At 46.9% G+C, this 27,534-nt stretch overlaps 1 protein-coding gene across 4 annotated transcripts in view; it reads left to right on the forward strand.

The window, feature by feature from the left end:
* ARID4A (AT-rich interaction domain 4A) overlaps positions 1-27,534 on the forward strand; it is a 236,072-nt gene that overhangs the window by 103,424 nt on the left and 105,114 nt on the right. For all 4 annotated transcript variants that reach the window (XM_033952272.1, XM_033952273.1, XM_033952274.1 and 1 more), the window contains exon 12: positions 8,958-9,030. In XM_033952272.1, coding sequence (XP_033808163.1) covers positions 8,958-9,030 — 73 coding nt within the window. The remainder of the gene's footprint in view (positions 1-8,957; positions 9,031-27,534) is intronic.

The following is a 27,534-nucleotide window of genomic DNA, read 5'->3' on the forward strand; positions in this document are numbered from 1 at the left end:
TTGTTTATTGTTAAAAAGTTTTGAATAAAAATAAAATTATAAAAAAAAGAATAGTAAGAAGATGTCTGCTACTAGATCGCAGAGATCTACAAGAAACATAAGAAGAAACTAATTTATTCAATGGTACCATCTCTATTGAGCACAAGATTTTATGAATCTTACACTGTACTCTATAAAATAAGTAGGAAGCCAGTGATAGAATATAAATAAGGTATTACATGATGATACCACCCAATAACCTTAGGGAAGAATTCTGTAGAGTTTGTAGTTTTCTGCAAATCAGTAAAAGATAAACCTACCAAGAAGGCATTTGCATAATCTAGACATGTTATAAAAAGTGAATATACCAAAGTTAAGAATGCCTGTTGAGTAAGTGATCCTTGAACACAACGTAATTTACATAATATATAGTCAAGTAAGTATCAAAGCTGAAACTTGGGTCGAGAAAGATAATTTATTATTAACAAATCACCTCCAAATATCAAAAAGAATCAGTAATGGGAAATTCAGTATTGGTTGGGGTATAAGTGATGAAAAGCGAATTAGTAGGATGGATGGCTGCAGTTTCTCGAAGGTAAAACAGTAGTGCTCTTCTGCACTCTAAAGTATGAAGGCATTCCACTAGTGAGGGTGCGGAGGAGGGAAGAAAGATGGCGGAACTATATTCTGATTGAGGTAGAAATCTAAAACCACTTTCATTGGGAATTTCAGGTGTGTGCGCAGTTTGCAAGTGGTGGCATTTTTGCAGCATGAATCATGTGATGTTGAATTGGTCATTGGATGTGTTTTTTTCACTCTTACACAGACATGTGAGACTCCTGAGGCAGGCCATTCGGGCTGAAACATGTACATGTCGAGTCAATGTATGTTGTATTGAAGGAATAAAGGATTTTGTGAAATATTTTGAGTTCACCAGTCTCTTTTGGACTTGTCCACTCCTCCGCGTCTGAGTGTGCGCAGTTGGGACATGATTAGGAAAGCCTTTAGTATAAGGACAGTAAGATTCTAATTCTTGGAATTCACTGACTTGGCATGCTGACGTAATGGACATGAGAATAGAAGATTAGGTTTTTATCTTCGATAATCTTCTTTCTGTTAGTCCCTGTAGGATTCCATATGCTAGAGGGCTCATAATCAAAATTTTAAAATGTCCAAAGACCAGCCTAAGTCGGCACTTGGACGTCCTAATAGCAGGGATGTCCAAGTGCTGATAATCAAAACCAACTTTCTGGACATGTACCAGCACTTCTAAGCTGCTGTGCATCCAACGAGCAAAGGGACGTGTTGGGAGGTGTGTTATGGGCGGGCTTCAACCTGAATGTACCCGAGCCATAATCAAAACTTTCCTAGAGGGAATGCCGGCAGTTAGACTTATTTGAGTAGTGTCTACGTTCCACAAAAGTGCCTAAACTGACAAGAAGACCACTGGAGGATTTAAGACATGACCCCCCCTTTACTCCCCCAATGGTCACAACCCCCTCCCACCACCCAAAGAGAAACCCCCCCCCCCAAAAAAAAAAACAACTGTAGGCTTCCCATCAGCTGATCTGGGCAGTAGGAGGCCCCATCAGCTGAGCCAGTTTTTGGAATTCCTGGCGGCTCAGCTGATAGGGATTCCCCCTGCCAGGATCAGCTAAGCCGCAGAGCCCTACACCCCTCCCTCCAACATCCCCAACCTTCCCCACATCCTCCTGATATCTCCCCGGTACCTTCAGAAGATCAAACGCAGGAGGGAAGCTCACTCCCTCCTGTCCACAGGGTCCGCGTGCAGCAAATAACGGGGCTTCCCCCTACTAATGCATCTTGGGATGCAGTGGGAGGAGCCGAAGGCAGAGAGTGTGGTGCAGTGGTTAAAGCTACAGCTTCAGCACCCTGAGGTTGTGGGTTCAAACCCCTCGCTGCTCCCTGTGACCCTAGGCAAATTAATCCTCCACTGCCCCAGGTACATTATATAGATTGTGAGCCTATCGGGACAGATTGGAAAAATGCTTGAAGTACCTGTATGTAAACCGCTTTGAGTGTGGTTGTATAACTACAAAAAGGCGGTATATAAGTCCAAATCCCTTTCCTTTAATAAACAGGTACGAAGGCATTCCAGCAAAACATTGAGGAACAATGTAGAACTACCCTGCTGTGTGCAACGAGCACCCACTTGAGAAAGCCTTCAGATAAACATACTCACAGAAGTGGAAACTGTCTACAGGATCTGTCAACCGGCTGGAAAGTGTTGAAGCCTGTAAGGAGAATAACCGAGGCAGAAAGAAGCAGGTTATTCCAAACCACTAAGTGTGCACAGAGAGGTCTGGTCATATGGAATCCTACACGGACTAACAGAAGATTATTGAAGGTAAAAACTTAATCTTCCATTCTGTTATGTCCCTTCTGGATTCCATGCTCTAGGTGTTGTACTAAAGCAATGACAGCATCTAGGGAAGGACAGCAGAGCATGTCCCCAAAACCAAGGCCCCAAAAGCGGCATCAGACCGAGCCGCCACATCCATTTGATAAAACCAGGTAAAAATATGAAGAGAGGACCAAGTAGCTGCCCTGAAAATTTTATTGGGATGAATCACAGAAGACTGCCCACAACGCAGCAACACTTCTAGTCAAGTGGGCTTTAAGAGAAACCAGCGGCTGCTTGCTGTGTGTGATGTAAGTCACAGAAATAGCTATTCAACTCCATTGAGTGAACTAGGGCTCTGATACCAGCTGACTACAGCGAGGCACAGCAGTCAAGACAAATAGGTGATCAGACAGCATGAAATCATTACACCTCTGCAAATAGTGAAGCAAGACTCTCCTGTCATCCAACTTCTGTTCCGAGCCTGTGGAATGAAAATCAGGCAAACGAACCTTCTTGTTGACATGGAAGGCAGAACCACCTTCAGTAGAAATGAAGGTACAGTACGGAGAACAACTCCTGCGTCCTTAATACGGAGAAAGGGCTCTCTGCATGAACGAGCCTAAAGCTCCGAAATATGCTGTGTCAAGACAATGGTGACCAGAAAGACAGTCTTAATCGTCAGATCCAGAAGAGCAGCATCCTTCAGTGGCTCAAATGGGGCTTCTCCAAGGTCTTGAAGAATGATGTTAAAGAGTCCACGAAGGGAAAAGAAGATGCAAGAGAGGTCGCAAAAAAAGTGCCCCTCTTATAAACCTGGTCACATCTGGAAGAGTAGTAAGCGAACTAGCGCCTCTGCATGCTCTAAAGCACGAAAGGCCTGTAACCGGAACTTTTAAGGGAGGCTACCACTAAATCTCTAGGCTTGCCTGAAGAAAAGCTAGGACCACCAAAATGGGAACCCTCTCAGTTTCCACCTGGTCTTAAGCCTGCAACTGGAACTTTTAAGGGAGGCCACCACTAAACCCCTCTCTAGGCTTGCCTGAAGAAAAGCTAGAACCACCAAAATGGGAGCCCTCCGTCTCCACCTAGTCTTAATCATACCACTGCTGGAAAGTCTTGCAGGCATAAGATGCCATAGTAGAGTGTTTCTTTGAGTACAAAAGAGTCAAAATAACTACATCTGAATAACTGCGCTGCATCAAGGCTGAATGCTCAAGAGCCATGTTGTAAGACCAAAGCGTCCTGAATTCTCCATGGGCACCGGCCCCCGACTGAGAAGGTAACAATGAAGAAGAAGCTGAAGTGTCTTATCCTTCTAAAGATGGACAAGATCTGCATACAACGGGCAGCAAAGCCAATTCAGAGATTCTAGCAGCACAAGGCCGGGATGTGCCACTAGCAGGTAGAAGACCCTACTGACCAGAGGCCAAGGAGGAAACACATTCAGGAGCTCGTGAGCTGGCCAGGTCTGAACTAAGGCGTCCAGCCCTAGGTTTCTGTGCTTTCATCAACCTGGCCTTCGAGTTCTCTGCTGAAGCCATCAAGTCCATCTGGGGCTGATCCAGTGCTGTACGATCAAACGGAACGCTTTGTGCAAGAGTGATCATTCTCCCAGGGCCAGGACCTGTCGGCTTAGGAAGTCCGCCTGAACGTTGTTGACTTCATGCCTGAACATTGTTGACTTCAGCCGAGGAAGACAGAAGATGTACTTCCGCCATCGGAACTACACTCGAGTCTCTAGCCCAAGAGAGAGTTTCTCATGCCCCCTTGATGATGTATGCTGTGGCGTCGTCTGAAAAACTCACACCGCTGTTCCTTTCAGAAGGGGCTGGAGAGTGAGTAGTGCCAGTCGAATTGCCCGAAGCTCCAGACAATTGATCAACCAACTTTTTGGACAAGAAGTCCACTGCCCCTGAATGGAATGGTCCCCGCATTGAGCCCCCAACCCAACAGACTGGCATCCGTCATAAGAGTCATCCACTTGGAAATCCAAAGAAGCCAGCCCTGGCAGAGAGCCTCCCCCTGAAGCTACCAGCTCAAGCTGCTGCGAGCTGACACCATCCAGGGGAGTGGCATCTGAAGGGAGAGAGGAGAGGCTCCTGTAAAGGGCACATGTGCGCTCTGGCCCAGGGGACTGCCTTCAAGGAGGCTGCCATTGACTCCAGAACCTGCAGACAATGCTAGACCGTGGGAGCCGGATGGTCCAGGAGATCTCCAATCTGTTGTTGAAGTTTCTTTCTGTGTGCCTTGGAAGAAACACATGACCCTATCGGGTGTCAAAGAGAAGGTTCAGATGCTCCAGGGAGTGGAAGGGCATCAAGCGGCTCTTCCTGAGCTTGCCAATGCCTTCAGCAGAGACACCACTGTCTCTTCCGCACTTTCGCACTCCTGACGAGACGGAGCCTGGATCAACCAGTTATCCAAGAAAGGATGGATTTGGACCTGGACCCCCTGCCGTTGGAGAAAAACTGCCACAACTACCATCACCTTGGTGAAAGTGCGGGGCGCCGTTGCAAGACCAAAGGCAAAGCTGTGAACTGGAATGCTGTTGCAGAACATGGAGAATGCAAAAATCTGTGATACTCCGGGAGATCGAAATATGGAGGTAAGCCTCTATGAGATCCAAGGATGCCAAAAACTCTCCAGAAGATGCTTCAGCTATCACTGTGTGCTCTGTATTCATGCAGAAATGAGGAATCCTAAAGAAGCGGTTCATTGACTTTAGATCCAGAATGGGTCTCCAATCCTCCAAGCCTTACTGTGGAACAATAAAGTATAAGGAGTATCCGCCTAAGCCTGATTTGTGTTTTGGAACTGGTTCCATTGCTCCAATGTCTAAGAGATGTTGCAAAGTATTGCAAACCCTGGACTCTTATTCCAGCCGACCTGCCAGAGTCCAGAAACAAATTCAGAGGCAGGCTAAGAGGTCTAACTTGTGCCCTTCCCGAATGATGGCCAGCACCAATTGATCCGATGAAATACAAATTGATTCATGAAGAATAACCCAAAAGCGAAGTTGCTTACCTATAAAATGGGTTCTCCATAGACAGAAGGGGAATGCAGCCACACTTGGTGAAGTCCTAGTCTGAACCTGTGTGTTGGTGCTCTTTCCTAGCTACAGCTAGGCATTTACAGGGACTCCTGCATTCTGAGCTCCTCCCCTTGCTAGTTTTGTCTCTAGCTGATGTAAATGTATAAATAGATAGTCATGTGAAAAAATTAGGACACCCCATGAAATATTCAGCTCTTTCTTAAGAAATGTTCACATATCGATGTCAAATCTTTTCTTTATTTAGCTCTGGAAAAGAAAGTGATGTAATTGCAGGTAAACAACAAAAATTTTCCTTGATTTACTCATGAAACAAAAGATATCCACAAAAATGTGTATTCTCACTGAGGAATAATTAGGACACCATACACCCTAATAACTAGTGTTATCCCCTTTGGCTGAAATAACTGCAGTGAGACGCTTCTTGTAGCCATCTACCAGTATCTGACATCGGTCTGAGGAAAGTTTGGCCCACTCCTCAATGCAGAATTCTTCCAGCTGTGAGATGTTTGAGGGGTTTCTTACATGTACAGCCCATTTCAAATCTCCCCACAACATCTCAGTGGGATTAAGATTAGGGCTGTCCCCTCTTAATTTTTCCGAATGCCCTCTCGTACTTAGGTTGGAAGTGCTTGTGTTTCCACACTGTTTACTAGTGCTGCCAATTCACGATTCAAATCGGTTCACCGATTCACTTTGGGTGAATCGATTCAAATCGATTTAAATTAAAAAAAAAATCAGCTTCCCCATTCGGACCGTCTCCCCTCGCCCCCTAAAGCAGGAGCGGCAGTGCTGCTCTTGCTGGCTGCTGCCGCACCTGTTTTAGAGGACGAGGAGAGAGGGTCAGTTGGGAAGTGCTGCGTCCGGCTTCCCTCCTGACCTCCCCGAAGGACTGCCCCCCCCAAAAAAAAAGACTGTGCATCCCCCCCGGGAAGGCCTCCATGTTTCCCCCTGGCCTCCCCAAACCGTTTACCTTACAGCTTCAGCCAAAGATCGCAGTTACAGCTCTTTGCACTGCAGTGCTTTGAGCTGTTTCCTCTGCTGCGGTCCCGCCCCTCTTTTGACATCAGAGGAGGGGCGGGACTGCAGCAGAGGAAACAGCTCAAAGCACTGCAGTGCAAAGAGCTGTAACCACAATCTTTGGCTGAAGCTGTAAGGTAAACGGTTCAGAGAGGCCAGGGTGAATACGGAGGCCTTCCCGGGGGGGGGTGCGCAGTCTTTCTGGGGAGGGCAGTCCTTCGGGGGTGGGACAGGCCTTGGGGGGGTGCAGGCCTTCAAGGGGTGAACAGGCCTTTAAGTGAGGGGCAGGCCTTCAAAGAGGGGGCAGTCCTTCGGGGAGGGCAGGCCTTCAGGGGATGGGACAGGCCTTGGGGGAGTGCAGGCCTTCAAGGGGGGAGCAGGCCTTTAAGGGGAGGGACAGGCCAGGGATGGTGGCATAGGCCTTCAGTGAGGACAGGCAGGCCTTCAAGGGGGGTCAGGCCTTCAAGGGAGACAGACCAACTGCCCACCTCCATCCTTCTGTCCTCTGGCCCCACTCTACATCTTGAACACTCAAGTAAAATTCTGGGAGTCATCATTGACTCTACACTTTCCTTCAATGATCACCTCAACTCCCTAATAAAAAAAATGTTTCTTCAGCCTTCACATGCTGAGGAAAGTGAGAACCTGTTTCCATCAAAAAAACTTTGCCGTCCTTGTCTAATCCACCATCCTTTCTAAACTGGACTATTGTATCTCTATCTACCTAAGCCTAACAAAGAAAAACCTTCAGAGACTCCAGCGGATTCAGAATGCTGCTGCTAAGCTTATCTTCGCAAAAAGCAAATTCGACCACGTCTCACCGCTTTTGTCCAAGCTCCACTGGCTTCCGATAATCTCCAGAGTCCACTTGAAATGTGCCTGCCTTACTTTCAAGATCCTACACGGCATCCTTCCCCCTTTATTCCTCTTTCTTGGAATTCCTCTAACCCCAATTCCACCAGATCCACCCAAAAACTGAAACTCTCCTTTCCCTCTCTAAAAGGCATCTCCCTTGTAGGAAAACTAGGTTCCTCCCTTCCTTTTAGAATCACTGAGCTCTGGAACAACTTTACCTCCCCTCTTAGGAATCTGAGCTCCCTCCAACTCTTCCATAAACATCTGAAAACCTTGTTATTCTCAAAAATGTAACTCTTCTTCCCTCTCTGATTATTCTAGTCCTCTAAATTTCCTTTTCATCCTTCCCTCCTCTGGAGTTCCTTTCTACCCTAACTCCTGTTAACCGTGTCGAGCTTTGCGAATGTAGAGATGATGCGGTATACAAACCTAAGGTTTAGTTTAGTTTAGGGGAGGGGGGGCCCTGGTGTAGAAGTGGGAGGGAAGTGGGGTTCAAAGAGATGTGCATATGCCGGACTGTGGGGGGGAAGAAATAATGGGTCTAAAAATAGAGGAGAGGGAGAAAGATGATGGGCAATGGGATTTAGGGAGGGAAGGAACAGAAAGGGAGAGAAGTTGGACACAAAGGATAGTGCGGAGAGGGGGGGATAGAAATACTAGATAGGAGGGTAGTTGGGAAAGAAAGGGAGAGATGGTAGACCCTGGGGTGGTGGGGAAGGAGGGAGAGATGCTGGATGAAAGCGTAGTTAAGAAAAGGTGGATCTGTGGATGGAGACGAAAAAAAAAAAAAGATGCCAGACCTCCGGAGGAGGGAAGGGGAGGACAGAAATGGCAGATGGATGGTTAGAACGGAGAAAGAAGAAGACCCTGGCAAGCAAGTTATCAGAAGACAACCAGAGCCTGGGACCAACAAGGTTTGAATAATGACCAGACAACAAAAGGTAGAAAACCTAATTTTATTTTCCATTTTGTAATTACAATATGTCAGATTTGAAATGTGCATCCTGCCAGAGCTGGTGTTAAACCACAAACGTGAGCTAGGATTTAACAGAGAGAGGAAAAGTCTTTTTTGTTTGTTTATTTTGTTTTCACCACAGCGCCAGTGTGGTTAGGAGAAGGCAAAGGGGGTGAAGAGGCTATAAAATACCCACCAGGATGTTTGAAAAAACACCCAATTGGGCAGGAAAATCGAATTGAATCGAAAAACCAATTCAGTAGGCTGAATCGAATCAAAATATTTTTTCCTGAATCAGGCAGCACTACTGTTTACATCAATTCCATTAATCTTGGTGATAGCAAGAATATGGGAGGAGAGACCAAAAAAAACCTTTAAAAAGATAGTATGAGCAGTGAATTAACTCTGATATTGTTTTCAAAGATTATAAATATTTAATGAATAATGCACAATAGCATGCACATTAATGCTATGATATCCATATGGTGCGGACTGTTTGGTGGACACATGACAAGACTAGAGCTATCAAGGAAATACGGTTTCCATTTTATATTAACCATTTATCTGCAGATGAGTTACCTGCACAAACGTGTGTTCATACTTGACCAGACACAGTAGTATATAAATATTTTCTTTTATTGTGAATGACTAATCACCAGATTATTGTAATTGTATGCTTTGATGTTAGCTTTCAGTGTTTTATAGAGCTTGTTACCTTTTGTTGTTCCCCTCAGCCTGAAGAGGAGCCTGATCCTGAAGAGAGGGACAATTTCCTCCAGCAACTTTACAAGTTTATGGAAGACAGAGGTAACGTATCAGCGGATTTTTTTTCAATTCTATTTCATTATAAAATTTTTATTGTGTTTCTTGACACAGCATTTCAACATAGATGACTCAAAAGTTGACGGTTTACAGATTTACCCTGTGGTAATCATAAAATGATTATTGACAAGTGGTGACATGACAAGATTTAGAATGGCTTTACTCATTGAATTACCTTGTGAACCTGCATCAGAATATTGGGTTGATTTTCTTTTCTTTTCTCTTTTTTTATAACCTCTTGTGTGTTTTGTGAGGAAACTTGAAAAAATTTTTTATTTTCCTTCGTGGTTCAGGAATAACCTATGCATTGAACTGTATGCTTCCTTTCCATTAGCAAGGTGCCTCTTAAATGCCATATCATACAATCCAAGCTACTGGTGCATTTTCATAATGACAAGCTGCAGGAGATGAATTTATATTCTAAAACGGTGGTTTTAAACCTGTCCTAGAGACTCCCAACCAGTCTGATTTTTCAGATATTCGACATGTAGATGCATGAAACAAAATTTATATTATCCCAGGACAAGCAGGCAGGTATTCTCACTAATGGGTGTCTTGATCCAACGGAGCCCCGATACGGACGCCTCACAAGCATTTTTGCATGATGAAACTCGAAGTTTCGAGTCGCCCGCACCGCGTATGCGCGAGTGCCTTCCCGCCCAGACCGGGGCGCGTCTCCTCAGTTCTTACTTTTCCGCGGAGCCGAGAAGTCCGTCTTCGACTCTCTGCGTGAAGTTTTCACTTGTGCTTTCTAAAGTCCGCGGTTTTGGGTTATTTTTCTCTTAATTGCTGATTTTCGTCATTCTTTCTTGTTTTCAAAAAAAAAAAAAATTTCTTCCATCCGTTCAACCGGGCAGGCCATGTGGCCGCAGCCCCGCGGCTTCGATCTTGCGGCGGAGCTTTTCCGGCCTATGTCCCGGCCTATCACCTGTTTTTAAAAGTGTGCCAAATGCCAGCGCGCGATTTCGCTAACGGACCCTCATCGACGCTGTGTTCAGTGTCTCGGGCCTGAACACCTTCTGAAATCGTGCCAGCCTTGCTCTACACTCACCGCACATGCTTTCAAGCACCGTTGCGTCTTGTGGGAGTCGCTGTTCAGCATGGAGTCCTCGACAGAGCAGTCTTCATTGAAAGGCCCCTCACCTTCGACTTCATCCACTGCTTCCCAGCCTTCCACCTCTGCAGCACCGAGTCTCATCAAGCCTGCATCGTTCGTGCCGGCCCCGACTCCAGCGCCTGCTGCGATGCCTTCCTTAGTCTCTTCAGATCAGGTAGCACAGCAGCCTATTCCACCGGTAGTGTTAAAAGTGCCCAAGGCTTCTAAGCCCAAGCACTCACATACTGCCCCCAAAGAACGCGAGGCCCGTGCAGGCGGTCCCATTGCTGATGCGGATCCGTCCTTGACAGCCTCATTCCAGACCTTGTTAGAGAAGCAATTCATTGAGCTCTTCACCACCATAGGGCCTAAGCTTCTCTCTCAAATCCAGCCTGGGCACGGGGAGGCCTCCCGCGAGGTCGAGCCGCCTCCAGTGCCCCAGCGATACACACACTCTCTACAGAAAGCAGAGTCTCTGCGAGTGTCTGGTCTGGCATCGGTGCATGCATCACAAGGAGCAGAGTCTTTGCCCATGCCTCCATTGGAACCGATTCACTCGATGCAAGTAGTAGAGTCTTTGCGAGTGCCTCCATTGGAACCCATCTACTCGATGCAAGGAGCAGAGCCTTTGCGAGTGCCTCCATTGGAGCCGATCCACCCGATGCAGGGGTTCGAGTCTCTACGAGTACCCCGGGGTGATCCCAGTCATCCAACTGTGCTTCGATCAACTGCTTCCAGCCCCATCCACTACCTGGGGGCCTCAGTGAAGATCCAATCGCCTAGTTCTTCGAGGCCGATATCCAAACACAGTTCGCATCAGTCGAGGCATTCATCGAGGCACTCGTCCAGGCATGCCTTGCCTCATCGGAAACAGCCTTTTCTTGAGTATTCCCTACCGGCTACTTCACCCCCTCCGATGCCGGAGCTCGAGGACACGCTGGGGTCTTTATCACCACCACGATCCCCGTCCTCCTTGGATCCAGAGGCCTCGACGTCCTCGAGCCCTTCTCGAGGCCCTGCTTTGGCTGACCAGCTGTCGTTCTCCTCATCCCTTCGACAGATGGCAGACGACCTGGACATCCACCTGGACACAGGTTCCAAATTCTCCAAAGAATATCTGGAGACTATGCACCTCCCTCAACCACCTGCTGAATCCCTCAAGTTTCCTCTACGTAAGCTGCTGGATCAGACCTTTATGCGATGCCTTGAAACACCTTATTCCATCCCCGCTGTACCGGGCAAATTGGATACCAGGTACCGCACGGTGCACCATAAGGGGTTCGATGGTTCCCAACTCTCCCATCAATCTCTCTTGGTGGAGTCCTCACTGAAGCGTTCTCACCCCTCCCAGGTCTACGCTGCCGTTCCACCTGGTAGAGAGGGCAAGACCATGGACCGATTTGGCAGGAGGATTTATGACGACATCCAGGGTTCTGAACTACAACTTCCATTTCGTCACATATTTTGAGTTCTTCCTGTCGGTACTCCAGAAGTTCTTGCCCTATGTGGACCCTAGGGTACAATCCGAGTACCAGGAGGTTCTGGCCTCGCTGTCCCAGCTCCGGTTACAGCTGATGCAGTCATCCTACGATGCCTTTGAACTCTCGGCTCGGGCTACAGCATGTGCGGTGGCCATGCGCCGGCTGGCGTGGCTCAGGACCATCGATATGGACCCTAATCTCCAGGACAGGCTTGCCAATGTTCCATGTGCTGGTACCGACCTCTTTGATGAATCCATTGAGGCGGCGACCAAGAAGTTCTCGGACCATGAGAAATCCTTCCAATCCATCTTGCGTCCGAAGCCTAAGCCTGCTCTTCCTCGTCCATCATGCCCACCGTTGATATACCAGAAGCGTTACCCACCTAAGCAGGCCCCCACCATCCGACAGCCTGTGAAGCGGCAGCATTCCCAAAAGCAGCAACATAAGCCTCAGCCATCTACTGCCCCTAAGGCCCCTCAGCCCTTTTGACTGTCTCATAGAGGACGTAACTTCAGTCTTCCTGCCATTTTCAGTTGCTCCACCAATTGGAGGTCGTCTCCATCACTTTTACCATCGATGGACGACCATTACCACCAAGCTCTGGGTCCTTTCCATCGTCAAAGAAGGATACTCTCTCCAGTTCGATCGAGTCCCCCCAGAACATCCTCCAAGAGAGTATCCTTCCAACTTGACCCAGACCGCCCTTCTTCTTCAGGAAGCTCAGGCTTTATTACAGCTCGGAGCCGTCGAGCCGGTCCCCGTGTCTCAACAGAACAAGGGTTTTTACTCCCGGTACTTCCTTGTTCCGAAGAAGACGGGTGATCTGCGACCCATTTTGGACCTCAGGGTGCTCAACAAGTTCATGGTCAAAGAGAAGTTTCGCATGTTGACCCTGACATCCCTGTATCCCCTCCTCGAGCAGAACGACTGGTTATGCTCTCTGGATTTCAAGGAGGCCTACACTCACATTCCCATTCATCCGGCCTCACGCCAATACCTCAGATTCAGGGTGGGAAATCTTCATCTTCAATACCGAGTGCTTCCCTTCGGCCTGACCTCGTCACCCAGAGTCTTCACCAAGTGCCTGGTAGTGGTGGCCGCAGCGCTCAGGAACCAAGGCCTCCAGGTCTTCCCGTACCTGGACGACTGGCTCATCAAGGATTCCACGTCTCAGGGAGTCGTCCTCGCGACCCAGAAGATGATTTGGTTATGGCAACATCTGGGGTTCGAGATAAACTTTCCGAAATCCCATCTACAACCTTCCCAGACTCTTCCCTTCATCGGAACTGTTCTGGACACTACCCAACTCAGAGCATTCCTCCCTCCCCAACGTCTGGAAGCTCTCCTCCATCTTTGCCACTTGGTGTCCTCTCGCCCGTCCATCTCGATGAGACAAATAATGGTTCTCCTGGGCCACATGGCCTCTACAGTTCACATGGCTCCTTTTGCCAGACTTCACATCAGGATTCTCCAGTGGACCCTGGCATCTCAGTGGACGCAGATATCCGACCCTCTGTCCCGACACATCCGGGTCACTCCTGCTTCGCTGGTGGATGCTATCCTCCAATCTATCCAAAGGTTTGCTGTTTCAAACGCCCCCCCATCAGAAAGTCCTCACGACCGACTCGTCCACTTATGCCTAGGGGGCTCATCTGGATGGCCTCCGCACTCAGTGTTATTGGACCAGCACGGACCGCCAGTGCCACATCAATCTCCTGGAACTCAGGGCGATTTTCAATGCTCTCAATGCCTTCCAGCACCTGCTTCAAGACAAGGTGGTCCTCATTCGCACGGACAACCAAGTTGCCATGTATTATATCAACAAGCAGGGGGGCACGGGATCGGCCTCCCTCTGTCAGGAAGCTCTGAAAGTTTGGGATTGGGCGATTCGCCACAACACCTTCCTCAAAGGGGGTGGACAATGCCTTGGCGGACAACTTGAGCCGCCTGCTGCAACCTCACGAGTGGACCCTCCACTCAATGCCCCTCCATCACATCTTTTCTCAGTGGGGAACACCTCAGATCGACCTCTTTGCAGCCCTCCACAACTTCAAACTGCCTCAGTTCTGCTCCAGGATCTACACTCCTCACCGCCTCAAGGCAGATGCTTTTCTTCTGGACTGGACGAACCGCTTTCTATATGCGTTTCCTCCATTTCCGCTCATTCAGAAGATTCTAGTCAAACTCAAGTCAGACCATGCCACCATGATTCTGATTGCTCCACGGTGGCCCAGACAACCTTGGTACTCCCTTCTACTTCAACTCAACAGCAGGGAGCCCTTTATTCTATCAGTGTTTCCATCGCTGCTTACACAGCATCAGGGATCTCTACTTCATCCCAACCTGCAGTCTCTACACCTGACAGCTTGCTTCCTTTCAACGTAACCCCTCTCCAGTTCTCCCAACCTGTGAGAGATGTTCTGGAAGCTTCAAGGAAGCCTGCTACTAGGCAATGCTACCACCAAAAGTGGACTAGATTTTCTGCTTGGTGTTTTTCTCATCATCATGAGCCACAACACTCCTCCTTATCTTCAGTTTTGGATTATCTTTTGCACCTTTCTCATTCTGGCCTCAAGTCTGCATCGATACGAGTCCATCTTAGTGCAATTGCTGCTTTCCATCAGCCTCTTCAAGGGAAACCTCTCTCTGCTCATCCGGTGGTTTCCAGATTCATGAAAGGACTTTTCCATGTCAATCCTCCCCTCAAACCGCCTCCAGTGGTTTGGGACCTCAATGTTGTTCTTTCTCAGCTTATGAAACCTCCATTTGAACCTCTTCACAAGACTCATCTGAAGTACTTCACTTGGAAAGTGGTGTTTCTCATTGGCCTCACCTCTGCTCGTCGAGTTAGTGAGCTTCAAGCATTGGTTGTGGACCCACCTTTCACAGTTTTCCACCATGACAAGGTGGTCCTTCGCACTCATCCAAAATTCCTCCCCAAAGTGGTCTCAGAATTTCATCTGAATCAATCCATTGTTCTCCCTGTGTTCTTTCCAAAGCCTCATTCTCATCCTGGAGAATCAGCTCTTCATACTCTGGACTGTAAACGTGCCTTGGCTTTCTACCTGGAACGCACCAAGCCACACAGAACTGCTCCTCAACTTTTCATCTCCTTTGATCCGAACAAGTTGGGACATCCCATCTCTAAGCGCACCATCTCCAACTGGATGACGGCTTGTATATCCTTCTGCTATGCCCAGGCTGGATTACCCCTTCACAGTAAAGTCACAATCCATAAGGACAGAGCAATGGCAGCCTCTGTAGCCTTCCTCAGATCGACACCGATTGAGGAGATTTGTAAGGCTGCCACTTGGTCCTTGGTTCACACCTCCACTTCTCATTATTGTCTAGATACTTTCTCCAGACGGGATGGACAGTTTGGCCAAACAGTATTACAAAATTTATTCTCCTAAGTTGCCAACTCTCCCACCATCCCATTATGGTTAGCTTGGAGATCACCCATTAGTGAGAATTCCTGCCTGCTTGCCTGGGATAAAGCAATGTTACTTACCGTAACAGTTGTTATCCAGGGACAGCAGGCAGCTATTCTCACATCCCACCTACCTCCGCTTGGTTGGCTTCTCTGCTAGCTATCTGAACTGAGGAGACGCACCCCGGTCTGGGCGGGAAGGTACTCGTACATGCACGGTGCGGGCGACTCGAAACTTCGAGTTTCATCAAGCAAAAAGGCTTGTGAGGCATCCGCATCGGGGCTCCGTTGGATCACGTCACCCATTAGTGAGAATAGCTGCCTGCTGTCCCTGGATGACAACTGTTACGGTAAGTAACATTGCTTTCACTTCCTCCATTGAGTATAAAGGGTCAGGGATTTGATATAATGCCTTTCTGTGGTACAACCAAAGTGGTTTACAATTTTTTATATTCAGGTACTTTGTGTCCCTTAGTGGGTTCGCAATCTGAGTTTCGTAATTGAGGCAATAGGAGGATTAAGTGACTTGCCCAGGATCATAAGGAGATGTAGTGGGAATTGAATCCAGTGCCCCAGCTTCTCGGCCCACTGTACTAACCATAACTCTGTCTTATACATATTTTCCTTAGCAACAGCATCAGATGAATCCAGAGACCAATGGGATAGCCCACATCTACCAGCAGGCGGAGATAGAGAAACTGATTAACAGGTGATCCTGTTGGCTGGCACTCCTCCTGTATTCTCAATATGCTCTATCTCCCAGCAGGTGATGGTCGCTATTCAACTAGCTCCTGGATTTTGGATGTGCCTGGACAATTATTTTCTCCTGTTGAGGTTTTCTCTTCAGTGAGCTCACATTTCTATTTCTCCTGTTGAGATTTTCTCTTCAGTGAGACAGGGGTGTCCGGCTGAACGGTACCGGCTTTAGGGGTTACACCTGGGCTCCCCCAAGTCCCTGCCTCACCCTCCCTCCAGTGATAGAGGGTCTGCCTTGGTCTCTAATTTTCTTCTTTCCTTTTAAAAAAAAAAAACAACCCCAAACATAAGAGACCACAGTTGCTGAATAACATTTCAGCCCCTGCTAGTGCTGAGCAACCGGCATTTATTGGCTTCTACCGGCACTGTAAGAGGTTGTAAGTATCTGATTGCTAACGTTGTTGGAACGGTGAATTTGCGGTTTTTGGTCTTTTAATGGTCTTGAATGGCGGTTGTTATAGTTTCTTTTATATAACGCTGAACTTGGTGAGGCGAGGAATTTGTGAGACAGGCTTGAGGGAAGGACTCCGGGTATATAATTCAAATGCCACTGTGGGAGCTGTTGCCTTCCCGCGCGCTTTATTTCTTACTCTGAGGAGACCGTCGCGGCTTTCATACTGGGTCTCCCCGATGTTGCTTTTCCTGTCAGTAGGCACCGGCTGTGTCAGATTTCTTGGCGGTTGGCTCCGGATATGTGTTTTACAGCACGGTTAAATGGGGCCGGCACATTTGTCCGCGAATCAGGCATGCGCTTGTTCACATGCACTGCCGTGATCGCCGCAGCGTTGTTTAAGTCCTCAACGAAACTGACTTGGCGTCAGTGTTTGCCGTGGCTGGGTTTAATTTATCCAGCTGGTCAGTGATTTTAACTGTTTACTAGGAGCCGCTGTCTTACAGGGAGCAAGAGGCTAGTGCTTGTACTCCAGCACTGGTGGGAGCGCCACAGCGTTCAGTATGTTCTCTGGCAGCTGACTTTTATTAGCATCTGCCGCGGCTTCTATGCCTTTGGAGTCCGCTGCGTCGGAAGTTATGGCAGTTCTCTGCATTGCTGAGACGGTACAGCTTGGTGTATGGAGGTCTCCCGAGTTGGTTGATTTGCCGTGATAGCGTTGTCTCTTTGGGGAGTCTCTGTAGGTGCTCAGGAGAGAGAGTCTGCTTTCTGTTTCCCCCCCCCCCCCCATTTCGGATTTCCTCCGTACTGGGTTGGTGGTAGGCAAATCACGGTGCAACTGCTGTCGGTCGCAGGAGAGTACCTGGTATTTCATTTGGGTGTCTCCTCATCTCTCTCAAGGTCTCTAAAGGGTGAGACTATGTAGGTTTGGCTGTTTCCTTCACAGGGAACACAGGGAGAACAATGGGTGCCTTTGTGCAGTGCTGAGTGTGTCTTGTAGCGCTGTAGAAATATTTACTGTACATAGGGAGCAGTTTCTAGGGGCATAAGGGCTATTCGCCTTTTCCTGCAGGCAAGTCTGTCTTTTTCTGTTTCTAGCGTGGAAGGATCTTCTGCAGGAGTGTCCAACCTTGTGCCTTCCCTGGACCGCCTTGGTTATTAAAAAAACAACAACCCCAAAACAGTTACCCTTTAAGGGCAGTTGGATTTTGGAGCAGCTTGCATGCAATTTTCAGATACCACAGGCTGCTGCAGCTTAATCTTATTTTTTGGCATTCCATCATAGTCATATAACATTGCGAGACTGGTTTGTTCACAGGAGTGTTCCTTTCTTCTATTCAGAGCTTACGATTCTCCTCTAGCTCATTACCTGACCTCTGCTTCACTTTGTAGGGGTCATTACTTCCGCTGCCGGCTCTTCCGGCTTTCTCATGGAAAAGGAGCTGTAATATTGGCAGGTCACGGGACTTTGACCGTTATTCAAGTTGCTTGCGCCTTTGCGTTCTTTTCTCCCATTTTAGATTTTTTCTTGGTGTCACTGTGAGTTGAGTATCCGCTGGTGCATGAATTTTTTTTTTAGGATGCTTGCACCTTTGCATCCTTCTCAGGTTTCCGGTTTATTCTTGGAGTCTCTATGTTTTGTGTTTCCCTTTTAAGTGTTTCTGGTCCTCAGGGCAGTTCTTGTAGTTCTTTGGGAACTAACAGACGTTGCCCAAGATGGGGGCATTGGGCAGCCTGGGGCTGGATCCCATTCTGCTGAATTAGTTTCTCGAGGTTACATTTCTGCAGAAAACCTGGGAGAATATTTACATTTTCACCATGGACTCCGAATCGGCACTAGGTTTGCTTGCCTCTCTTAGAGCAGTGCTTTTGGTTTTGGCACAGGCCATTTCGCCTACCCAAGGCTTCACGCACATTTTAGAAAATGAGAGCAGTGGTACCGTTTTGGCACTACCAGGTGATTCACCTACTTTCTTCTTGACTGGCTGCTTGATTCAGACGTCTTCCAGTCAGGCCATTTGACTGACACAAAAAGTGTGGTTTCCTTTCCTCAGTTCTTTGGACGTGAATCTTTGAATTTGCACTGCGCGCTTTTCTCATATACTGTTTATAGATATATCTGGTAAATGTTTTTATTTATGTAGGAGAGAAATGTGTTTCTTCCCAGAGGTCCCCTTGGTGAGAGTGTGGGATTCTGTACAGGTTCTAGGATCCTTGTTATTGACTCCACTGGGAACTTCGACTTGCTTTCCCATTATAACGCTACAGCAGTTGCTTTTGTTCCGGTAGTTCCCGGTATCTCAGGGCTCCATGTATTTGGTAGGCTCCTCAAGCATCGCTCTGTATGATTTGGTGGCTCAGTGAGATTTCTCTTTTCAATGACATGCCTCGGTCTTTGCTGGACTAGCTCCTGATCGCCATACATCCCGGGCTGTCGGGTTGGGGGGCTCGGTGCCTTCCATCTTCAGATCCTGGAGACTGGTCTTAAGAGTGCTCAACTCTAAGACCAATGGTCTTTGAGCATTTGGAGTATCTAAGAGTCTGGTCTTAAGAGGCGACTCAGTACTTGTAAATTCTTCTACTCTGGGGCGTGGTCAAGCTACCCTCTCTGGAGTTTCAGACCGTTCTTCCGGAATGACGCTGAAGGTCTTTTCAGTCAGTATTTTGATGGTGGTATTTCTCTACAGCCTGGGCAGTAGGTGATGTACTCAGTTGGCGAGTAAAGTTATGGTTCTACTTCAATGGGTGGACCCTCATCTTCCACTTCTGTTGGCTGATCATTTTACGTGTCAGGAAAAGTTTAGATAGGCTTTCTTTCCACGAAATCTAAGCATGGCCCATTTTTTGAATGTTACAGTGTACAGCGCTGTGTACGTTCTAGAAAGTGTAAAGGTTAGTTATAGTGAAATCTTCTACATACTGGATATTGAGCATTTTGGCTCAGGCGTTACAGCTCTTTGTATGGAAGTGAGATCTCCTGGTCCTAGACCACATGGCCTCGTCTCAAAATTCTAAAGCTTCCTAGCTTCTTCGGCGGGCACAGGGAGTAGGAGTCAGGAGGTGTAGAAGCCTGGCTTCTTTCTCACCTCGAGTTTCTCCTTTTTCGGTGTTTTCCCCTGGCTGATGATGGCTTGGATTGGCCATCTCATGCTCGCTTTCCGGGCGCAGTATTTGTTGAATCTCTGGATTGGCTGCGCCATCCTTGCTGTGCGGATCTGATGAGTCTTTCGACAGCCAGACATCTGAGTTTCCTGGTATCTCCAGATTTGCTCGCCTAGGGTCCGATCGACATGGATATTCGTACTTCTTTGGTATTACAACCTGGCTTTTAAAATGTCATGGCTGACATGTAAGGGTTCTGCGAAGCAGGTTGTTTCTTCTCTTATCCAGGCGATAGAGACGTCTTCACCTGTGGCTTCTGCTTCCTTTTGGAGGTTTTTCCTTTCTTGGGTACTTCTCAACATTTGTACCTTTCCAGAGTTCTTTTTGGCACAAGTGTATCGCCAAGGGATTAGTGTTCACTTCCCTTCAGCTTCCAGTGCCATTCTTAGCTTGTTACAAGGGCTAGGTATCTTGCTCTTCACTTATCTCTCAGCTTCATGTAGTTCAGTTCCTAAACGGAGTACGGTTTATTCGTACGCCTCTTAGAAAGCCCTGCCTGGGGTACAGTCTTAAGGAACTTCTTTGCAGTTTACCGAGGGCTTCCTTTCATCCTTGTCTTTTGAGACTCTAAAAGGCTGTGCCGTTGAACACGAGGTTTCTTGTGGCCATGGCTTCAGCTCAGCGGTTTTCTGAGTTGCAGGCCTTGTTTGGCAGGGATTCCTATTTCTGATTTACAGAATCTGGGGTGTCAGTTCGGACGGTACCACACTTTCTTTCTTACGAGGGGGGTCATCCTTTCTTTTATGCCACTCTCACTTTTCCTTCCTTCTTCCTGGGAGGAGAAATGGGGAGATGTGCTTTTATTCACTGCATTGTTTGAAAGTGCGTAGCGTTTTCTGCGAGCTAGATTTCTCACGACATTTAGTTGTTTAGATCGCCTTTTTGTGTATTCTTCAAGGGATGCCTCAAACGTATGGCGGCATCCAAAGCTTCCATTGCTCGATGGGTCCGGGAGGACATTCTTTATGCTTGCTTGATGGCAGGGAAGCAGTTGACAGAAGAACTTCATGACCATGCCGCCAGAGCGATGGCTACTTCTTGGACTCAAGCCAGAGGTTTTTTCCTTGGAGGAGTTTTGTCTCGTGGCTACTGGATCTTCCAAGAGTGCTTTAGCTCAGCATTACCAATTGAATGTGGGGGCGCATGCGGTGTTTGTGTTTAGTGCTTCGGTTGTTGCGGAGGCGGCATTTGCTTCCCACCCAGATTGAGGATTGCTTTGCTACATCCCATTGGTCTCTGGATTCATCTGCTGCTGTTGCTAAGGAAGGAAAAATTATGTTCTTACCTGTTAATTTTCTTTCCTTTAGATGCAGCAAATGAATCCGGAGCCCCATCCTTTCTGGATTTTGTCTGTCGGTTTTTTGCCTTTGCAATTTTCAATGTTGGTTGTTATTAATGGTTGTATTCTGTATTATTGCCTTTTGAGATTTGTTAGGGGAAAGAAGTTTTTTATATGCTATGCCTATTGATGGTTACGGATGCTTGGGCAAGGAGCTATACTGAGAATACAGGAGGAGTGCCAGCCAATAGGACCACCTGTTAATCAGTTTTTCTATCTCCGTCTGCTGCTAGATGTGGGCTATCCCATTGGTCTCTGGATTCATCTGCTGTGTCTAAAGGAAAGAAAATTAACAGGTAAGAACATAATTTTTCCTTGTGTGGCTACTCTGAAAACCTGACTGCCTGATAATCCTTTGGGAATCACTGTTCTAGGAAGATATGGAAATAGGGATGGAGGTGTGGTAGACCCTTATCGATTTTCATAGAATTATGTTCGCGAGAAGTCAGCTAAACTAAAGATGGACAATTCGATGGAGCTAGATGGTGTACATCCAAGAGTAAGAACAGAAGAATTGACATTCTGGGACAGACTGAAATCAATCAAACACAGTATCCTGTTTCCAACAGTGACCAACCCACGTCCCAAGTACCTAGCTAGATCCCAAGTAATAAAACAGATTTTCCAGTGCAATAGGTGAGACATTCTATAGCAGGGATCTCAAAGTCCCTCCTTGAGGGCCGCAATCCAGTCGGGTTTTCAGGATTTCCCCAATGAATATGCATTGAAAGCAGTGCATGCACATAGATCTCATGCATATTCATTGGGGAAATCCTGAAAACCCGACTGGATTGCAGCCCTCGAGGAGGAACTTTGAGATCCCTGTTCTAGAGACAGTAGGTTACTTCCCCATAATCGTGTGCTGCTACAGAAGGAATCCACTCCAGATTTTTCTTTCTTCCTCTGTTAGCTCTCTAGCTCAACCTTCAGTTCTTTCCTTCTGCACATGTGTCTGCAGGAGTGTTTGTTGTGCTCTCCCCATTTTATTATTTTAATTCAATGTAATTTCATCCCCTTTTCGGTTATTTTAATGCTTGGAGCATTTTTTAAACTCTGTCTGCTTGAGAATTCACAGACTTCAGCCTGTAGCTGACAGGCCGATCCCTCTGGGTACCTGTTAGCTAGCCTGCATAGTTCCTATGGAGCTGAGGGCCATCCCTCAAGTGGTCTCACCTCCTGTTAATCAGGGGTCAAGTGCAGGCTGTTAGGCACCCTTAGGAGGCTCGGTGGGGTCTCAAAGGGTGCCGGCTGCGTCATTGCGCCTCCGCCCGTCCCGGTGCACATCCATTGGTCCACAGGGGTGGAGATGTAGTCAGACATAGGAGTCTGACTGGCAGCCCAAAGATCAGCTTTGCAGAAGCGTTCCCAGCATTGTAGCAGTGATATTTCTCATCTAGCTACTGTAAGAGAGCTGAAAGCAAGCTGCAGCACTGATCCTGTCTGGTCACAATGACAGCCTTTGAGAGACATCAGGGGAGGTTGGAAAACTGGGGTTTTAAAGGCTTCTGGATGTTCCCCCTCCTGAAAAATCCTAAAATTGCCATTTTTACTGTTTGGGAAGTGTGGAAAATATTGCAATTTTGGTGCAAATTTTTGATGGTGGCCATCTTAGTTTTTTAGTGGTCTTTAGTTCTAAAGTTCCCTGCTTCTTCAAAACTGGAAACCTGCTGGGATGGAGTTCTTAGGCCCTCCTCATATGGATTCTTGCCAGGATTGCACAAATTTAGCGCTTTTAGAGCATCCTTGCACCATGTGCAAACACGAGCCCAATGATGTAAGGTAAACATTAAATAAAGTGGGCGAGAGTGGAGATCCCTGGGGAACACCACACTGTATGTTTTTCCTCCTTGGTCGATTATGGTCATTCGGAGAGTTGCGGCTCATCCTGGACGCATCATTCTGGTGGCTCTAGATTGGCCTAGCAGACCATGGTATGCAAGTCTGCTGAGGCTGCACAAAGGTCACAGACTTTGGCTGAGCGCCTATTCGGACCTTCTCATGCAGGGTCCAGTATCCATGGAGGATCCAGGTCACTTTGCTCTTTCGGCATGGCTCTTGAACATGCAGCCTTAGAGCATAAGGGATGTTCTTCCCTGGTTATTGATACTCTTTTGAAGTCTAAGGTGTGGAAGGCCTTCCAATATTGGTATGCACAGGACCAGGTGGACCCTTATTCAGCTCCGATCTCACTAATTCTCGCTTTTCTTCAAGCTGGATTGGATAAAGGCCTCACGGTGGCTTCTCTTCGGGTCCAAATGGTCAGGCTCTCCTGTTTTAGATCCCAGGAGCGTCGCTCTTCTTTGGTGTCTCCTCCTGATGTCGCTAGATTCTTAAAGGGGGCTCTTCGTGTCCGACCTCCAGTTAAGTATCCTTTCCCTTCCTGAGACCTTGACTTTGTGTTGTCTAGCCTTATCAAGGCTCCTTTGGAGCTCCTTCAAGATGCTACCCTCTTGGACTTGACGCTCAAGACCATTTTTCTGGTAGCCATTACTTTGGCGCGTTATGTGTTGAAACTGCAGGCTTTGTCTTGCATGTACCCTTTCCTCCATATTTCGGAGGCGGGGATCTCCCTTCGGATGATTCCTTCCTTCTTGCCGAAGGTAGTTTCGGCTTTCCATGTCAATCGGGAAGTGTGTTTGCGTACTTTTTCAACCAATAGGTTCCAAGTCACAGGACCATCTGTTGAAGAAACTGGATGTGTGCAGAGCTCGTCTGTGTTATTTGGAGGTTGCCAACAAGTTTTGTCTGTCTGACCATTTGTTTGTGCTAACTCATTCAGTTAAGTGTGGCTCTCCTGCTTCCAAGGCTACGATTTGTAGATGGATCCTTAGCGCCATTTAGTCAGCCTACATTCTTCCATTAAGGCGCATTCTACCAGGAGTGTGGCTTATTTGTGGACTGAACTAGAGCTGTGTCTCCTAAGGAGATTTTGCATAGTGGTAACATGGTTTTCTCTTCTCACGTTTGCCAAGTTCTGCAGAGTGGACATGGTGGCGAGACAGAACTCCTCCTTTGGGTCCTCGGTCTTAAGGGTCGGTGCAGCAAGTCCACACTAGCCTTTTGGGGGACTGCTTTTGTACATCCCTACTATCTAGAATGTCTCACCTATTGCACTGGATAAAAAGATTATGTACTTACCCTGGTAAGCTCTTTTCCAGTAGATGGGTGAGACATTCTAGAGACCCGCCCTCTCCTTCCTGACCCTGTTTACAGTTTTCACTCTGTTTATGCTTCTCCAAGCTGATTCTTTAGGGCTGGGAAGAATTTGTATATGTTTAAATTTATTGGAGAGTAGTTTCTGAGCTTTGAAGCCAATGTTGGCAGTTAACAGTACTGTTTAATTACTTTTGAGCAGAACAATTTGCTTAAGCCTGTTGCTACAGATGCCTATACTTCACATGTATTGTGTGCCTCTACATGCTGAAGGTGGAGCTAGAGAGCTCAGTGAAGTATAACAGAGGCAGAGTGAAAAATCCAAAGTGGATTCCTTCTGCAGCAGCATGCGGCTATGGGGAAATAACGTACTATCTAGAATGTCTCGCCTATCTACTAGAAAAGAGCTTACCAGGGTAAGTACATAATCTCTTTTTATTCTGCTTATTTTAGGAATAAGCAGTGGATTTTCCCCAAGCCATCTCAATAATGGCCTAGGGACTTCCCTTTTAGGAATTTAGCCAAACCTTTTTAAAACTCCACTAAGCTAACTGATTTCACTACATTCTCTGGCAACAAATTCCAGAGTTTAATTACTGTATTCTTCACTCTATAAGATGCACCTAACCATAAGACGCACCCTAGATACAGAGGGGGAAAATCCAAGAAGAAAAAAAATTCTGAACCAAATGGTGTACCCTGTCCCACAACCCTGTCCTGTCCCACCTCTGGTGGTCTAGTTGTAGGCCGGGACAGGGCAGGCAGGCCAAATGTCAGTCAGGCATTGGAACACCCAGACCGTCAGGATGTCTATCTTTATACCACATTTTCAACAAAAATTTCATTTGTCTGAAACGCCCAGAATAAGACCATTTGGATGTGGGAGGGGACAGTCCTGTAATGGACTGGCCACCCAGACATGGCAACAGAACAGTGAGGCACTGCCAGCTTGCACCTGATTGAACCTAAACCTCTGAGCACATGATGGATGAGGATGCCAAAAAAAAAGAAGCAAGGCATGGGATATCTTTGGGAAATCTCTTCCAAGGGGGAGGAGTGAAGAGGCTCTGCTGCTGTGGGACAGGGGAAGCTGCAGTGCTATAGCCTGAAGCCAGCTCTAGAGACCTTCCAAGAACCTCTCACCCAGGACTTCTAGACCAAGAGGCTTCTGACTTCTAACTAGCTGCAGCTCATATAGGTCCTGTGCTTCACAGTCCAGGAACCACTAAATCAGAATATAAAAAACAGCCATTTTCCAGCCATGGCAAAGTGACCTTAGAGTGTTGGAAAGTTTCTCACCCTTTAAAATTCAGGAAATGCTCCCCATTATACTTGGCACTGGGTTCTTTTCTGTCTGAAAAAAAGGGGTCTGTTTACTAGGGATCAGGCTGCAATAGTAAAGTAACAGTAGAAACTCTTATAAAAATAAAATGCTCAAGTAAAAAATAATAAAGTACAGCCTCTTAAAACAACTTTTTTAAAAATTACAAAGTAAAAAGTATTGGAGAGACCACTGGAGCTCTGTGCTTTAGGAGATCCAATGCTGCCACGTGTCAGTGACTTGTAGTTGGAACAAAACAACATATGTTTTTGAAAAACAACTGGTGTGCTGCTGGCCCACAGTATCTCTGGCAGTCTCTTCCACCAATCCTATTCCCGGTACCTTTTTTTTAATTACGCTTTATCGGCAGGAGCTTTCCATGCTCCTTCCCTTCCCTCCGTAGACCGCTGCATCCTGATGTCTTCCGGCAGCTGCAGAGCAGTGCAGAAGGCAGGCGTGAGCTTTTTGCGGCCTGCCTGGTCCTGCACTGCTCTCTGGATAGCTTCATGTCCCACGAGAACTGACGGAAGCTATTCTGAGAACAGTGCGGGACCAGGCAGGCCGCGAAAATCTCATGCCTGCCTTCTGCACCGCTCTGCATTTGCCAGAAGACATCAGGAGGCAGCAGTCTACTGAGGGAAGGGTAGGAGCACGGAAAGCTCCTGCCGATAAAGTGCAATTAAAAAAGGTACCCAGGGGAGAGGGGTGGTATTCGCTCCATAAGACGCACCCTTATTTCCACCTACTTTTTTTGGGGAAAAAAGTCCATCTTATACATTGAAAAATACGGTGCACATTGTGTGAAGAATAATTTTTTCTGGTTTGTTTTAAATCTACTACTTAGTAACTTCATCACATGCCCCCTAGTTCTAGTATTTTTGGAAAGAGTGAACAAGCGATTCACATCTACCCTTTCTACTCCAAGCAGTATTCTATAGACCTCTATCATATCACCCCTGAGCCGTCTCTTCTCCAAGCGGAAGTACCCTAGCTGCTTTAGTCTTTCCTCATAGGGAAGTCACCCATCCCTTTTATCATTTTCGTTGCCCTTCTCTGAACCTTTTCTAATTCCAGTATATCTTTTTTGAGATAGGCAACCAGAATTGCATATTCGAGGTGTGGCGATACAAGGGCATTATAAAATTTTCATCTTTGTTTTCCATTCCTTTCCTGATAATTCCTATTTGCTTATTTAGGCACCACCACCGCACGTTGAGCTGAGGGTTTTAACAATGACACCTAGATTCTTTTCCTGGGCAGTGACTCCTAACATAGAACCTTGCATTATTTATCTATAGTTCAGGTTCTTATTTCCCATATGCATCACTTTGTACTTGCTCACATTAAATGTCATCAGCCATTTTGATACCCAGTCCCACAATGTCCTCTTGCACTTTTTCACAATTCTCTTGAGATTTAACAACTTTGTGATCAGCAAATTTAATTATCTTACTAGTTATTCCCATCTTTAGATCAGGGGTGCCCACAATTTTTTGGCTTGCGAGCTACTTTTAAAATGACCAAGTTAAAATGATCTACCAACAATAAAATTAAAAAAAAACCCACAAAGCACACTGTACACAGAGCAAGTGTTAATTATCATTTATATTTGGGGTTTTTTCAGAGGTCAAGGCAGATAACTTTAAAATATGCAATGTCACCTCAGTAACAATTATCAAAAATAGACAAATATAACCCCTACCCTTTTACTAAACCGCAATAGCGGTTTTTAGCGCAGGGAGCTGCACTGAATGCCCTGCGCTGCTCCCGACGCTCATAGGCTCCCTGCGCTAAAAACATTATCATGGTTTAGTAAAAGGGGGCCATAGTGCAGAATATAGACAGCAGATATAAATTCTCAAAACGGACACATTTTGATCACTAAATTTAAAATAAAATCATTTTTCCTACCTTTGCTGTCTGGTGATTTCATGAGTCTCTGGTTGCACTTCCTTCCTCTGACTGTAAATCCAATATTTCTTTCTTTCTTTCTGCCTCCTGCATTCTTCCTCTCCTCCAGACCTCATTCCATTCTTTGTCCCTTCATGAGTCCAACTTTTTCTTCCTGTCTCCCTGCCCCCTCCCCTTTCTTTCTCTCTCTCTCTCTCTCTTTCCCTGCCCCCTCCCCTTTCTTTTTCTTTCTCTCTCTTTCCCTGCCCCCTCCCCTTTCTTTCCTTGTTTTTTCTTTTTTCTTTCTCTCTTTCCCTGCTCCCTCCCCTTTCTTTTCTTCTTTTTTCTTTCTCTCTTTCCCTGCTCCCTCCCCTTTCTCTCTCTCTCTCTCTCTCTTTCCTTGCCCCTACCCCTTTCTTTCTCTCTTTCTATTTCCCTATCCCCCCAGCCACCGCCACCGATTTCTCTCT

Source organism: Geotrypetes seraphini, chromosome 7 (genome assembly GCF_902459505.1).
Source record: "Geotrypetes seraphini chromosome 7, aGeoSer1.1, whole genome shotgun sequence".
NCBI lineage: Eukaryota > Metazoa > Chordata > Amphibia > Gymnophiona > Dermophiidae > Geotrypetes > Geotrypetes seraphini.